The sequence below is a fragment of the Siphateles boraxobius genome, unplaced genomic scaffold, assembly GCF_051911475.1.
Source record: "Siphateles boraxobius isolate OS27281-9 unplaced genomic scaffold, OSU_SipBor_1 120, whole genome shotgun sequence".
Taxonomy (NCBI): Eukaryota; Metazoa; Chordata; class Actinopteri; order Cypriniformes; family Leuciscidae; genus Siphateles; species Siphateles boraxobius.
Genome location: NW_027508723.1, coordinates 1,335,221 through 1,348,825, shown reverse-complemented (window position 1 = coordinate 1,348,825; position 13,605 = coordinate 1,335,221). Strand labels below are relative to the sequence as shown.

The 13,605-nt window shown below is 37.1% G+C and overlaps 1 protein-coding gene across 6 annotated transcripts in view; it reads left to right on the top strand.

Annotated features, from left to right (window-relative positions):
• Positions 1 to 13,605, top strand: part of fubp3 (far upstream element (FUSE) binding protein 3) — a 46,507-nt gene that overhangs the window by 19,246 nt on the left and 13,656 nt on the right. For 4 of the 6 annotated variants that reach the window (XM_077222522.1, XM_077222531.1, XM_077222509.1 and 1 more), the window contains exons 8-13: positions 2,529 to 2,627; positions 4,869 to 4,970; positions 5,556 to 5,658; positions 7,293 to 7,393; positions 8,925 to 9,066; positions 12,782 to 12,942. In XM_077222522.1, the coding sequence (XP_077078637.1) occupies positions 2,529 to 2,627; positions 4,869 to 4,970; positions 5,556 to 5,658; positions 7,293 to 7,393; positions 8,925 to 9,066; positions 12,782 to 12,942 (708 nt within the window). Of the gene's footprint in view, positions 1 to 2,528; positions 2,628 to 4,868; positions 4,971 to 5,540; positions 5,659 to 7,292; positions 7,394 to 8,924; positions 9,067 to 12,781; positions 12,943 to 13,605 lie in introns of all 6 variants that reach the window. The other 2 variants (XM_077222502.1, XM_077222513.1) reach the window with 1 other exon arrangement.

Here is a 13,605-nt window from a genome sequence, read left to right as displayed (position 1 = left end):
AGTGAGTGACTGACTGTGTGAGAGTGAGTGACTGACTGTGAGAGTGAGTGTGAGTGACTGAGTGAGTGAGAGTGAGTGACTGAGTGAGTGAGAGTGAGTGACTGAGTGAGTGAGAGTGAGTGACTGAGTGAGTGAGAGTGAGTGACTGAGTGAGTGAGAGTGAGTGACTGAGTGACTGACTGACTGTGTGAGAGTGAGTGACTGACTGTGTGAGTGACTGACTGTGTGAGTGACTGACTGTGTGAGTGACTGAGTGAGTGAGACTGAGTGAGTGAGACTGAGTGAGTGACTGACTGTGTGAGTGACTGACTGTGTGAGTGACTGAGTGAGTGACTGAGTGAGTGACTGAGTGAGTGACTGAGTGAGTGACTGAGTGAGTGACTGAGTGAGTGACTGAGTGAGTGAGTGAGTGAGAGTGAGTGAGTGAGAGTGAGTGAGTGAGAGTGAGTGAGTGAGAGTGAGTGACTGACTGTGTGAGAGTGAGTGAGTGAGAGTGAGTGAGAGTGAGTGAGAGTGAGTGAGAGTGAGTGAGAGTGAGTGAGAGTGAGTGAGAGTGAGTGAGAGTGAGTGAGAGTGAGTGACTGACTGTGTGAGAGTGAGTGACTGAGTGAGTGAGAGTGAGTGACTGACTGACTGTGTGAGAGTGAGTGACTGACTGTGTGAGAGTGAGTGACTGACTGTGTGAGAGTGAGTGACTGAGTGTGTGAGAGTGAGTGACTGAGTGAGAGTGAGTGACTGAGAGTGAGTGACTGACTGAGTGAGTGACTGACTGAGTGAGTGACTGACTGACTGAGTGACTGACTGACTGAGTGAGTGACTGACTGAGTGAGTGACTGACTGACTGTGTGAGAGTGACTGACTGACTGTGTGAGAGTGACTGACTGACTGTGTGAGAGTGACTGACTGTGTGAGAGTGAGTGACTGACTGTGTGAGTGACTGACTGTGTGAGAGTGACTGACTGACTGTGTGAGTGACTGACTGTGTGAGAGTGACTGACTGACTGTGTGAGTGACTGACTGTGTGAGAGTGACTGACTGACTGTGTGAGTGACTGACTGTGTGAGAGTGACTGACTGACTGTGTGAGTGACTGACTGTGTGAGAGTGAGTGACTGAGTGAGTGACTGACTGTGTGAGAGTGAGTGACTGTGTGAGAGTGAGTGACTGAGTGAGTGAGTGACTGACTGTGTGAGAGTGAGTGACTGTGTGAGAGTGAGTGACTGAGTGAGTGAGTGACTGACTGTGTGTGAGTGAGTGAGTGAGAGTGACTGACTGTGTGAGAGTGACTGACTGTGTGAGAGTGACTGACTGTGTGAGAGTGACTGACTGTGTGAGAGTGACTGACTGTGTGAGAGTGACTGACTGACTGAGTGAGTGAGAGTGAGTGACTGAGTGAGTGACGGAGTGACTGACTGAGTGAGTGAGAGTGAGTGACTGAGGGTGTACTCACACTAGGCACGGTTGCCATGAACCGGGCCCGAGTACGATTGTCCCCACTCCCCACTCACATAGGGTTTCAGCATTCGTGCCGGAGCACGCTTACGTCATTATGGTGCGACGTTTTCGGGATAAACAAGAAGAGCGGCGCTCTCTGAACACAATGGAGTCCATCGCTCTGTTTTCTTTTTGGATAATTTTCTGTGTGTGTGTGTGAGTGTGTGTGTGAGAGTGTGTGTGTGAGAGTGTGTGTGTGTGTGAGAGTGTGTGTGTGGGAGTGTGTGTGTGGGAGTGTGTGTGTGGGAGTGTGTGTGTGGGAGTGTGTGTGTGGGAGTGTGTGTGTGGGAGTGTGTGTGTGGGAGTGTGTGTGTGGGAGTGTGTGTGTGAGAGTGTGTGTGTGAGAGTGTGTGTGTGAGAGTGTGTGTGTGAGAGTGTGTGTGTGAGAGTGTGTGTGTGAGAGTGTGTGTGTGAGAGTGTGTGTGTGAGAGTGTGTGTGTGAGAGTGTGTGTGTGAGAGTGTGTGTGTGAGAGTGTGTGTGTGAGAGTGTGTGTGTGAGAGTGTGTGTGTGAGAGTGTGTGTGTGAGAGTGTGTGTGTGAGAGTGTGTGTGTGAGAGTGTGTGTGAGAGTGTGTGTGAGAGTGTGTGTGAGAGTGTGTGTGAGAGTGTGTGTGAGAGTGTGTGTGAGAGTGTGTGTGAGAGTGTGTGTGAGAGTGTGTGTGAGAGTGTGTGAGAGTGTGAGAGAGTGAGAGTGAGCTTGAGCATGAGTGTGATGGCACGTGTTGACTGGTCAGGAAGCAGTGTGTACTCTGACATGTTTTTTTTTTTTCAACTCTGATTTAATGTTTAAATTAAATGTTAGAAATCAAAAAGCATGTGAAATATCTGTTTGTTTGTTTGTTTCGGTTTTATTTTTTTAATTCTTTTTATATTTCCAAAAATATGTTTTCTGTTTGAATGTTTCTAGATTCCATTTGAATGGTTAATGCTCCTTAAGTTCAACATGTACAGGAACATTTCCCCCCATGAGTTTTGTATTTTACATTTATATCAAATTATGCAATTAAATTAAATAAATGTATTTGTGTGCCCACAGGAGAGGACAGGAGTGAAGATGATCATGATTCAGGACGACCCGATGCCCACTGGATCAGACAAACCCTTGAGAATCACTGGAGATCCTTATAAAGTTCAGGTTGGTCTAGGACTACAAATCATGTCTCTGTATTTTTTGATCAAAAAATTAGGGATGCACCGATACCACTTTTTAAGGATCGAGTACCGAATTTTTTTTCCTGGTACTCGCCGATACCGATGCCTGTTCTACTGGGGGGCGGGGTCTCGTTTTATGTGGCAATTTTCTAAGAACAACACAAAGAGACTAATGAACATATCAGCATCTTTATTTTCAACAACTTAAATAAACTTAAAAAAATAAGTCATTCTAATGTGCCTATCACAAATATTCAAAGCCCAAATTTCACAGTGTCCAATAACCTCCAAAGGGCAAAACAAAGGACATAATGAATGTAACTTTTACCTGCCTGTCACAAAGTTGTCAAAGTGCTAAAGAAATCACAGACAACGAGACAATCAAATTTGTCCTAAAGTGCCAAAGAAATCACAGAACAAATGTTTAATATAACACAGAGTAACAATGTAATCACAGCCGAAAGTGTAAAGTGAAATATTAGAGTGTACTATTAAATCTAGCAACACTATAAATGCAGGAAGAGAGTTCATAAGAATTAAGAAATATAAGCTAAGGATATACGTGAGGTCACGTGAGGTATCGGGGTATTTTTACGAGTACAAGTACAAGTAGATGAGCTTGATATCGGGCCCGATACTGGTATCGGTGCATCCCTACAAAAAATCATATCTCTGTATTTTTATATTTTTTGTATATACAATATATATCTGTGCTTTTCTATGTTTTCTATTTGGATAAAGAAAATCTGTATTTACTTTAAAAATTGTTATTTCACATCCTGCCCAATGATATCCTACAAACAATGTTGATATTGAAGGGTATGGAATATGGAAATATAGTGAATGTACTGTAGGCAATGCAATATATTATGTGCAAAAAGGTGGTTATATAAACTAATTATATTAGCCTGCATTTGATTACCCCATTTTATATATATATATCGTCTCTTTAATAACATTAAGGGCCCGACATACTTGCAGCGTAATCGAAGAATGAACTCGTGTGGCGTCATTTCAAACTAAATCAGGCCAAAATTAAGTGTGTTCGAAGTTCTTAAAGTTTCAAAAACCTTCAACTACCATTGGTCGGTGGTGGTGATGATGTAATAGGTGGGTGTGGCTACGAGGCTCCGCCTTTGATTAGGAAATCCGCTTTTCAATCCGTCAAAGTCAGACGTGTGGGATTAATTTGTCCGGCCAAAAGTATTGCAGACACTGATAAATCAAATAATTTTAAAAAATTTAAAACATGTAAAACGTATACTGCACAAAATTAATATTCTGATAATTTTGCATTTGTTTTTCAATGTCACTGATTTAAAAATAAGGCAGAATCAAAAATGTTAAAGTACTTTTTTTTTTACTTTAGCTTGAATCAAAACTACACATTTAAAAATATATTTTTACAGAACTGAAACATGAATTCAAAATTTAAAAATATATTTTACAGAACTGGAACATGAATTCAAAATTAAGTTTTTCTTGAATATATTACTATATTAATATATTAGTTTTGTGCTCTGCTCATATTTTCATTTTTTTGGACACGTATGTAAAAATATATTTTTTCAAAACACGATATCGGTTTTGGCCGATATATGTTAATTTTTAATGTTATTATCTTTCCAATATCTTAAAGCTGATAAATAATGGATTATTTCCTTCGGTTTAGACACTTCAGATGTGCACTGTTCGTCATGATGGTTATGAATTGCTTGAAATATGATTGGAATCACTTAAAAAAAAGGAAAATAATTTTAAAATTTACCCTGGATCAAACTGGGTTACTGTATATTTGTGATTTATGTTGAAGTGTTTGGGACATGGATTTTAATGGTTAGACTTGTTTTTGAAACCAGGCTCTCAAAAAAAAATCAGATATCGGTTTCAAATGGAAAGTTATCGGTAGTGGGCAAAATATCGGATATCGGTTTCAAATGGAAAGTTATCGGTAGTGGGCAAAATATCGGATATCGGTTTCAAATGGAAAGTTATCGGTAGTGGGCAAAATATCGGATATCGGTTTCAAATGGAAAGCTATCGGTATCGGCCAAAATATCGGTTATTGGTTTCAAATAGAAAGTGTTATGGGTATCGGCCAAAATCAAACTTATTTTAACCCCTTAACGAAGAATGAAAAAGAGTATATGGGGGTCTTTACAGTCGCAGATCCACAGGCATGTTGAGTGACGTCTGACTCTGCGTGTGTGTGTGTTTTATACAGCAAGCGCGGGAGCTGGTCGTTGAGATCATCAGGGAAAAGGATCAGGGAGATTTCAGAAGCGGCCGCAGTGACTTCGGATCCAGGCTGGGAAGCAGCATCGATGTAAGATGTGTTCAAATCCTGAGCTCGATCACTGCAAAAAATGCTTTTTATACTTTGTATTCTGTCTTGTTTCCAGACCATATATCCAAAAATTCTTAAATCAAGAAGCATTTACTAGATAAGTCTTTTTTCCTGATAAAAAAAGATACATTCAAGTGAATTTTTGCTTAAAACAAGGAAAATTATCTGCCGATACGGTAAGAAATTAATAACTTGTTTTCCTTTTGAATTAAGTTTTTTTTTTCTTACCCCATTGGCAGAATTTCTTTATTTATATTTTTTGTGTCCTTAACATCAACCTGCAAAAGAGACAACGGATGAAAATTAGCTAGTGTTGGCTAAATCTGCATTTTACATATTATGAACTATTAATGTGTACTGCCCCTGAGTAAATAAATAAAATAGATCATTTTGCTTTTTTTAAGCAAAAACTCTTATTTTTATCAGAAAACAAGAGAATTTTTTGTTATTTGAACTGGAAACAAGACAAAAATACTTACTAAGAAAATCATTTTTTGCTGTTAAATCATTTTTAGCTTGAGAATAAACCCAGAAATAATTCATTATTAGGTTTTGCACACGCAGGTTGCAGTGCCCAGGTTTGCCGTTGGAATCGTCATTGGCAGAAACGGGGAGATGATCAAGAAGATTCAGAACGATGCGGGTGTCAGGATCCAGTTTAAGCCAGGTCAGTGTTCACGCACATTTGATTTAAAGAGGACTTATTGTGGTTTTTTAAATGTTCATCTTTCTTCAGTGTGTGTAATGTTGCTATTTGAGCATGAAAAAGCTATAAGTTCTTCTCTATATCAGTGTCAGTGTTTCTGAACTCCTGAAACGCCTCCATTGTATCTTGAGTTTCTTCCGGGAACGAACACGTCACAATATTCCTCATTATAATAATTCATACGCAGAATAAAGGGGCGGGGCCTGGTTGAGTTAGTTAGTAGTGTGTTAAACTGGCGGTTATGGGAAGGGGCGGGACATTTCCCAAACACACTCGAAGCGCTCGACCAATCACAGCACACTGCTCCAGCCGACCAATCAGAGCACAGTGTGCTTTTCAGAAGGAGGGGCTTCATAGAGACAGGAAGTAAACAGAGCGTTACTGACAGACTGGGAAGAGAGGAGCCGCAACAATGGAGAATATGAGGAAAATAATCAACATTCAAGCAGGAAAACCTGTTCTAGTAGAGGCTGAAAACATCCATCATTACCATACATGCAATATGAACCAGACTTTATACCGATAAGTATCTTTCATCTTATTCTGTCCATATAGACAAGAACTTGTGAAACTTTCACTACTCTGGCAAATGCTGAGGTATCTTGGTTGAGGAGTGTTTTACCTTGAAATTGATTTGTGTAACACGTTTTAAAACACAAAACAAAAAATATAACCATGCGAGATCTAATATGAGATTTAAATGTCGATCGGTTTTGTTCTATTAATTAAAATATCGGTTGGATTTGTTGTATTAATTAAAATATCGGTCGGTTTTGTTTTAAAAAGAGATGTAAATTTCGGATGGTTTTGCTTAATTCGTTTAAATATCGGATGGTTTCGTTCTACTAATTCAAATATCGGTCAATTCGTTCTATTAATACATTTAAATATCAGTCTGTTTGGTTCTATTAAGGGATTTAAATGTCACAAACATTATTGATCATATCTAGCTCTGCAATGTTCGGTTACCACAGTGCCGAATTTCAAGACTAAACGTTCACTTCAAGAACGATAACTATAACTAAATCCATTATAATAGAGAAGTCCAAAGATCCAAAGCAGATTTAAAAAGAATAGTGAATGCAGTGAAATGCAGTGAAACTAAAATCTGCAAGATCATTTAAAAGGGAACAAGCAAATGCAACTGAGTTTGTGGATCAATATGAAGTTTTACTGCTTTTTTTTTTGTCCATTACTTTCACACATCCTATATCATGAATAGCTGTTTTATTTTAGTTTTATTAATATTTTGGAATAATCTTCGTTTAGTTTAGGATTTTCAACCAATATTTATATTTTAAATTTATTTCAGTTAACAGAAATGTTTTAACAGCTTCAGTTTTAGTGACTATCTCCTCGTGTGTGTTTATCTGTATCCGTTTCGGGATGTTGGTGAACTCATGTTGGGACACACTTGGTCACACAAATCTCTTAAGACCCGTGGAGGCCCAGCAGGATCACTGAAGCGTTAAGACTTTAACAGGGATTAATATACTGTTCTCTCACATGTGTTTACACTGTTTACAATCCAATGAATATTCACATGCAGCTGAACAATTCAACTGAGGTAGCAGAATTATGTCAATGTGTTTCAGATGATGGGATCAGTCCCGACCGGATCGCTCAGGTCATGGGTCAGCCCGACCGATGTCAACACGCCGTTCACCTCATCAATGATCTGGTCCAAACAGCACAGGTACATCCAGATCTTCAGGAGTTATAGCCCGTTTGTTGTAGTTCTTCACGATTCTTGTCAAGTCGGCTTTATTTCTATAGCGCATTATACAATCCAGACTGTTTCAAAGCAGTATGAAGCAGGAAAATGACAGAATTAATTCAAACTTGACTCATTATTCAGTTCAAGATTCAAGTGCAAGTATCTCTCAATCACAGTGTTTTTAATTAAAGGTCCCATATTGTCGAAACTGAAAATTCCTGGCTTGTTTCATGATAACAGAGGTCTAGGGGCGTTGAAACTACCATATAAGTTTCAAAACAGTCGATCCACAGACAAATGGATAAAGTAGCTGTGCCTTTTCACAAGCCGTTGTGAATTCTGTATAAATGTGATGTCATAACTACTCAGTACCCGCCTTCAGTCTCCTCCCCCACCAATGGGTCACTCAGATAACAACAGGCCAATCAGAAGAGAGGCTCATGAATATTAAGTAGAAAGGCCCAAATCGACTTGTTCTTGGCAGAGCTACTGAGAAAGCAGCTGCAAACATATATTGAGATGGTTTTTGGTACTTATACCGCAAATATATATTCTTAAGCACATCAAAACCTAAAATAAAACTTAATAAAGTTGTATAATATGGGACCATTAAGTTTTAGACTCGTTAAGTTAGTCTGTATCGGGTTATTTTTAGCTTTTAGTTAGGGCTGCCCCCTAATATCCGACTAGAAGAGGTTTGGTATTCAAGTGCTCATATTCAAACACTCATATTCAAGTGTTTTGAGAGCTTATAATACAAATTTTTAAGTATTAAATACTAGTATGAACACTCAGTCATTTTTGGGCATACATATACTAGTAATGCAAACTGTAAAGGGTCTATTTTCATTTTTGTAAACTCACAATAACAAACCGTTGTGCTTTTTGTAGGATACTGAAAGACAACTGTATGCCGTCTCAGTCTGTGAACTTCAGCACGTTTCATAAACGAACCCAAAATCAGTGTATACTTGTCTCACAGACATTAGCAATATATCCATAGACAGCTTAACATGTCTACTTTTTAAATGAACCAATTTAAATGGAAAATAAATATTCTCAGATTATGTAATGAGTCCGTATGAATCGTGCATATAGGCGTGTCCATGTGGAGATGACGAGTCAGCATTGTGACTTAAATTTGCAGCAGAACACATTACAAATAAATTATTGAAATGTTTAGACAATCTCCTTCTGTTTTTTCACGACACCCATAATCATTACGTTTGCCCGTGCACAGTGGCAAGCTATGTATTAGACTATATATAGGCAATTAAAGGCGAATTATGATTTATGGCTTATTAATATAAACTTGCGATTAGTTGACTAATGGTTTAAATGAACGACTACTAGTCGACTAGAAAAATCTTTAGTTTGATTTTATTGTATTTATATGGTATTTGAATTTTTGCCATGAAAATAGCCTTAGATTGTTTCAGTTAATACCATGTCAGCATCGGATGTGTTGTGTGGCTCGTGTGTTATGTAGTTTCTCCTGTTTGTCGTTCAGGAGCGTGATGGTTTTGGAGGTACGGTTGGACCCAGAGGTCGCGGCAGAGGTCGTGGTGATTGGAACATGGGAACTCCTGGAGGATTGCAGGAGGTCACCTACACAATACCTGCGGATAAGTGCGGACTTGTGATCGGGAAAGGTAAGAACTAGACCATGTGCTAAGCTAAAATAAAGTATTAAGTCAAGTCACCATTTATATTCAGGGTTCCCATGCACGGGTCCTTGAAATCCTTAAGTTTGTGAATCTGAAAAAAAAAAAAAACATTCAAGTCCCTGGAATTTTTTTTTAAATAAACATGCATAGATACAGGTCCTCGAAAGTGCTTGAATTTATTTTGTGCAATGAAAAAATTCCATATTATTCCCTCCGGTCCACTAATGTGTTATTTCGCCAACACTTCGTGGCTTATGCATAATAGCTTGCTTGATTTACGTTAGTTACACGCATTTAGTGTTTCCCGCGTGAGGTACTTTGTGTTGTACGTTCACGCGCGCACTAAACTACTACGATGAAACTCATCGCTTGCTGTTGGACACAATAAGTGTGTCCCCACATTAAGTCCTTGAATTTGAGTGTATTGGACCTGTAAAGTTTTTTTTAATGCACAACGTTGAGGCAAAAAAACCTCCTGCGAAGCGGAGTGCGTTCCAATAGTTTAATGCACAGCTAGCCATGGATTATCTCGCTTATACGATGGTCAATTCCCAGCATTGACAAGTTAAAGCTGTTATTGATGTTTGCAGTAAGCGATAAGATATATGTGTGAATTACCTGCGTTTGTGCTGAAATTAAATATCAGTTGATTTTTTTTTAAGAGATTTAAATATCGGTTGTTTTTTTCTATTAATACATTTAAATATTGGTTGGTTTATTTAGAGATTTAAATATTGGTTGTTTTGTTCTATTAATAAATTTAAATATCGGTTGTTTTGGTCTTTTTAATAAATGTAAATATCGTTTTTTATTTATTAAGAGATTTAAATGTCGATCGGTTTAGTTTGAAGCGATTTAAATATCGGTCGGTTTTTGTTATATTAATACATTTAATTATCGGTCATTTTTGTTTTAAGAGATTTAAATATCGGTTGTTTTGGTCTTTTTTAATAAATGTAAATATCGGTTGGTTTTTAAGAGGTCAGTTTTGTTATATTAATACATTTAAATAACAATCGGTTTTATTAAGAGATTTAAATGTATTAATATAACAAAACTGACCTGTTAATTATATTAATACATTTAAATCTCTTAATAAAACCGATTGTTATTTAAATGTATTAATATAACAATCGGTTTTATTAAGAGATTTAAATATCGGTCGTTTTGTTCTATTAATATCTTTATATGTCACAAACAACTGATGTATCAAGTACAGCAATGTTTGGGTACCACAAACCCAAGCTTAAAGAGTAAAGGCCTTTTCACTTAAAGTACAATAACTATAATTAAATCTTTTATAATAGAGAATTCCACAACACAACTATAATGATAACGAGGAACGATATCGTTAAAATCAGTTTTAGAACGATTGTTTTCAGCTGATGAACAAAAACATTGACAGCCAATCAGAATCCACTCAGCTTTAAAGGTCTCGAGCATTTAAAGCGACAGGCAACAAAACTAGGAAGAATTGCTTGTAAAGTTGTTTTATAATTGCATTGTAATGAAAGTACTGAATAAATAACACGCATCATTTGGAAAACAAAGTGGGATACATTTTTGAGTTGGTGGAAATTAGTTTACTTGCCTCAAACAAAACTCGTCCTGTCAGAGCCTGTTTTTTCAGAAACATCACATTGTATTCAATGACCCTTATAAGTGCTCACTCTATAGGGACCCTTTAAGCTCTTTATTGGACTACAATGGCGTAAAACATCTACAGGGTGGTCTTAAACCGTGCCATTCATCCGATGAGTGACGTTCTGTTCAGTGGCGAGTGAAATGGTTACCGCTTTAGACATTCACACTTTTCTCTTGGAGTTTGAGTACATGGGAGTTATTATCATCGACTAACTTAACATTTTCGTTAATTGAAATAAAAAATAATTTTATTTTAGCTATTTGACAAACAGAAATTATCATTTTCTTTAGTTTGTTAAAGTACTAAAATAACTAAAACTAAATAAACTAAATAAAAAATGATTTTTTGTAAAACGAAAAAATGTGTTCTTTTTGGAGATTTAAATATGGATCTTTTTTTGTTCCATTTAATTTTAATATCAATCAATTTTGTTCTATTAGTAAATGTAAATATCAGTCGGTTTTCTATTAATACATTTAAATATCGCTCGGTTTTGTTCTATTAATTTAAATATCGCTCGGTTTTCTATTAATACGTGTACAACGCTCGGTTTTCTTCTATTAATTAAATTAAATATTGGTCGTTTTTGTTCTATTACGGAATTTAAATGTTCAAAAACTAATAAAAATGACAAAACTTTAACGAAGTCTAATTGAAAATCTCAACAAACTGTAACAGTATCGCAATGATACTAAAATAAGTTACACAGTGCATTGTGGGTAATATTTATTGCTTGATTCTTGACTATGTTTCAGGTTTTTAAAAGGTTCATCATGAATTTTCTTTTCTTAATATTGCAATTCAGTTATAATTATTTTAATTTACATTATAGAGATTGTTGTCAGAATCACTAATGGATTATTAATGCGATCCTTTTGGGTTTGGTTATATGCAAGTGATTTTATTGTGTAAATCTAATTTATATGTCCACATTTGCCATCAAATCTCCTTCAGACGATGCATTTTATCATGAACGTCAACAAACCTCAATGCAAAATTATGAAAATGAAAGAAAGATATAATTTGCTGCCAGTTAATACATTAACTAGGTGATTTGCGTTTTTCAAACCCAGCTCTGAGACACACATCTCATTGTTGATCAGCTTTGTTAGACTCTTTTCAGTGTGTGTCGAAGACCACCAGTAGTTTTAACCAGTCCATGAACTCAGGGCTCGGCTCTTTCTCTGACTGCGGAGCTCATAATAGCTTCATTAATGCAGAAGTTAAATTTGTTTGACAATAGCTTAATGGCGCGTCTCAGTCAATCGGAGGCAAAGAGAGGAGGAGTGTTTTTGATGGGCGTTTGCAGCCGGGGTCACGCCGGGGTCACGCCGCATAGATGCGTCTCCCACAAGCGAACAAATGTTCAGACATCACGGAGTTTCCCTTTACCAGGCTTTTCTGTGTTCGTACACAATCATGAGACCCCTCGCTTTTCCCTCCAGCTGATGATTTAAAGATGCTTTGTTGCTCCACTTTTTTTTTTACTTTTTTGTCTATATATGAATTAATAAAAACATGCTGCTCAATAGGTGAAATTATTTTTATACTTCACAATTTTTACTAAATTAGTAATTTAATAAATTGCATGAAGAAAATCTTTGAATTTTATCCGCATATTCACAGAGACCAGTGTTGTATCAGTGTTATTAATATTTTGAATTATTTGCTTTTATTGTTTGGTATTCATCTTTTAGTTTAATTTTTAGTTCTTTTGTTATGTGCTTTTGTCATTTTTAGTTCTTTTGTTATGTGCTTTTGTCATTTTATTAGTCTTTTTCTATTTACTTTTCTATTTACTGGGTTTTATTATAAATGTGTGTTCTCAGTGCTGTCAAAATAAAAGTCCCAGATTATGTCAAAATAAAAGTCACAGAAAATAACCGACCAATGCTGATAATTTAAAATAACCGACCAATGCTGATCATTTAAAAAATGCTAAAGATCAGCTGGTATATCCATCTCATCCCGGTTATTCAAGCTTTAAACGGGACGTATTGCATTGGATACATAGGATCATTGAGTCAGAAACGCGTGTGTGTGTGTTCTGCTCAGGTGGAGAGACCATCAAGAACATCAACCAGCAGTCCGGTGCTCATGTGGAGCTGCAGAGAAACCCTCCTCCCAACACCGATCCCAACGTCCGGATCTTCTCCATCCGCGGATCTCCTCAGCAGATGGAAATGGCCAGACAGCTGATAGACGAGAAGATCGGGGTGAGTGATCGGTTAATCCACGCTTTCTATTGGTTAATGCATTGGGTGTAAAATTCACGTTACCATTTAAAAGTTTGGGGTCGTTGAGGTTTTAAGAGTCTCTTCTGTAGGGTTGGGAATCAAATACTTGTTATAAAATTTTAATTTTGATTCCTCTTATCGGTATCAGTATATTGGATCCGTGCGGCTCTTAAAGTGACAGCATCCTAATATTCCTATTATTATCCTAGTCTCTATAATAACACTAATCTAACAACAAAAGACAGAATTCACTCGTTCTTGACTGAATTACTTTTGTAACTATATTTTGTAATGTATATTTTATTTATAAAGTGCAGTGTTATTTTACATTTGATTAGTTTCTGCACCTGAAAATTGATCAGAAATGACCAGATGAGTGTTCAGTGTCTGATGATGATGATCAGATGAGTGTGTTCAGTGTCTGATGATGATGATGATCAGATGAGTGTGTTCAGTGTGTGATGATCAGATGAGTGTGTGTTCAGTGTCTGATGATGATCAGATGAGTGTGTTCAGTGTCTGATGATGATCAGATGAGTGTGTTCAGTGTCTGATGATGATCAGATGAGTGTGTTCAGTGTCTGATGATGATCAGATGAGTGTGTTCAGTGTCTGATGATGATCAGATGAGTGTGTTCAGTG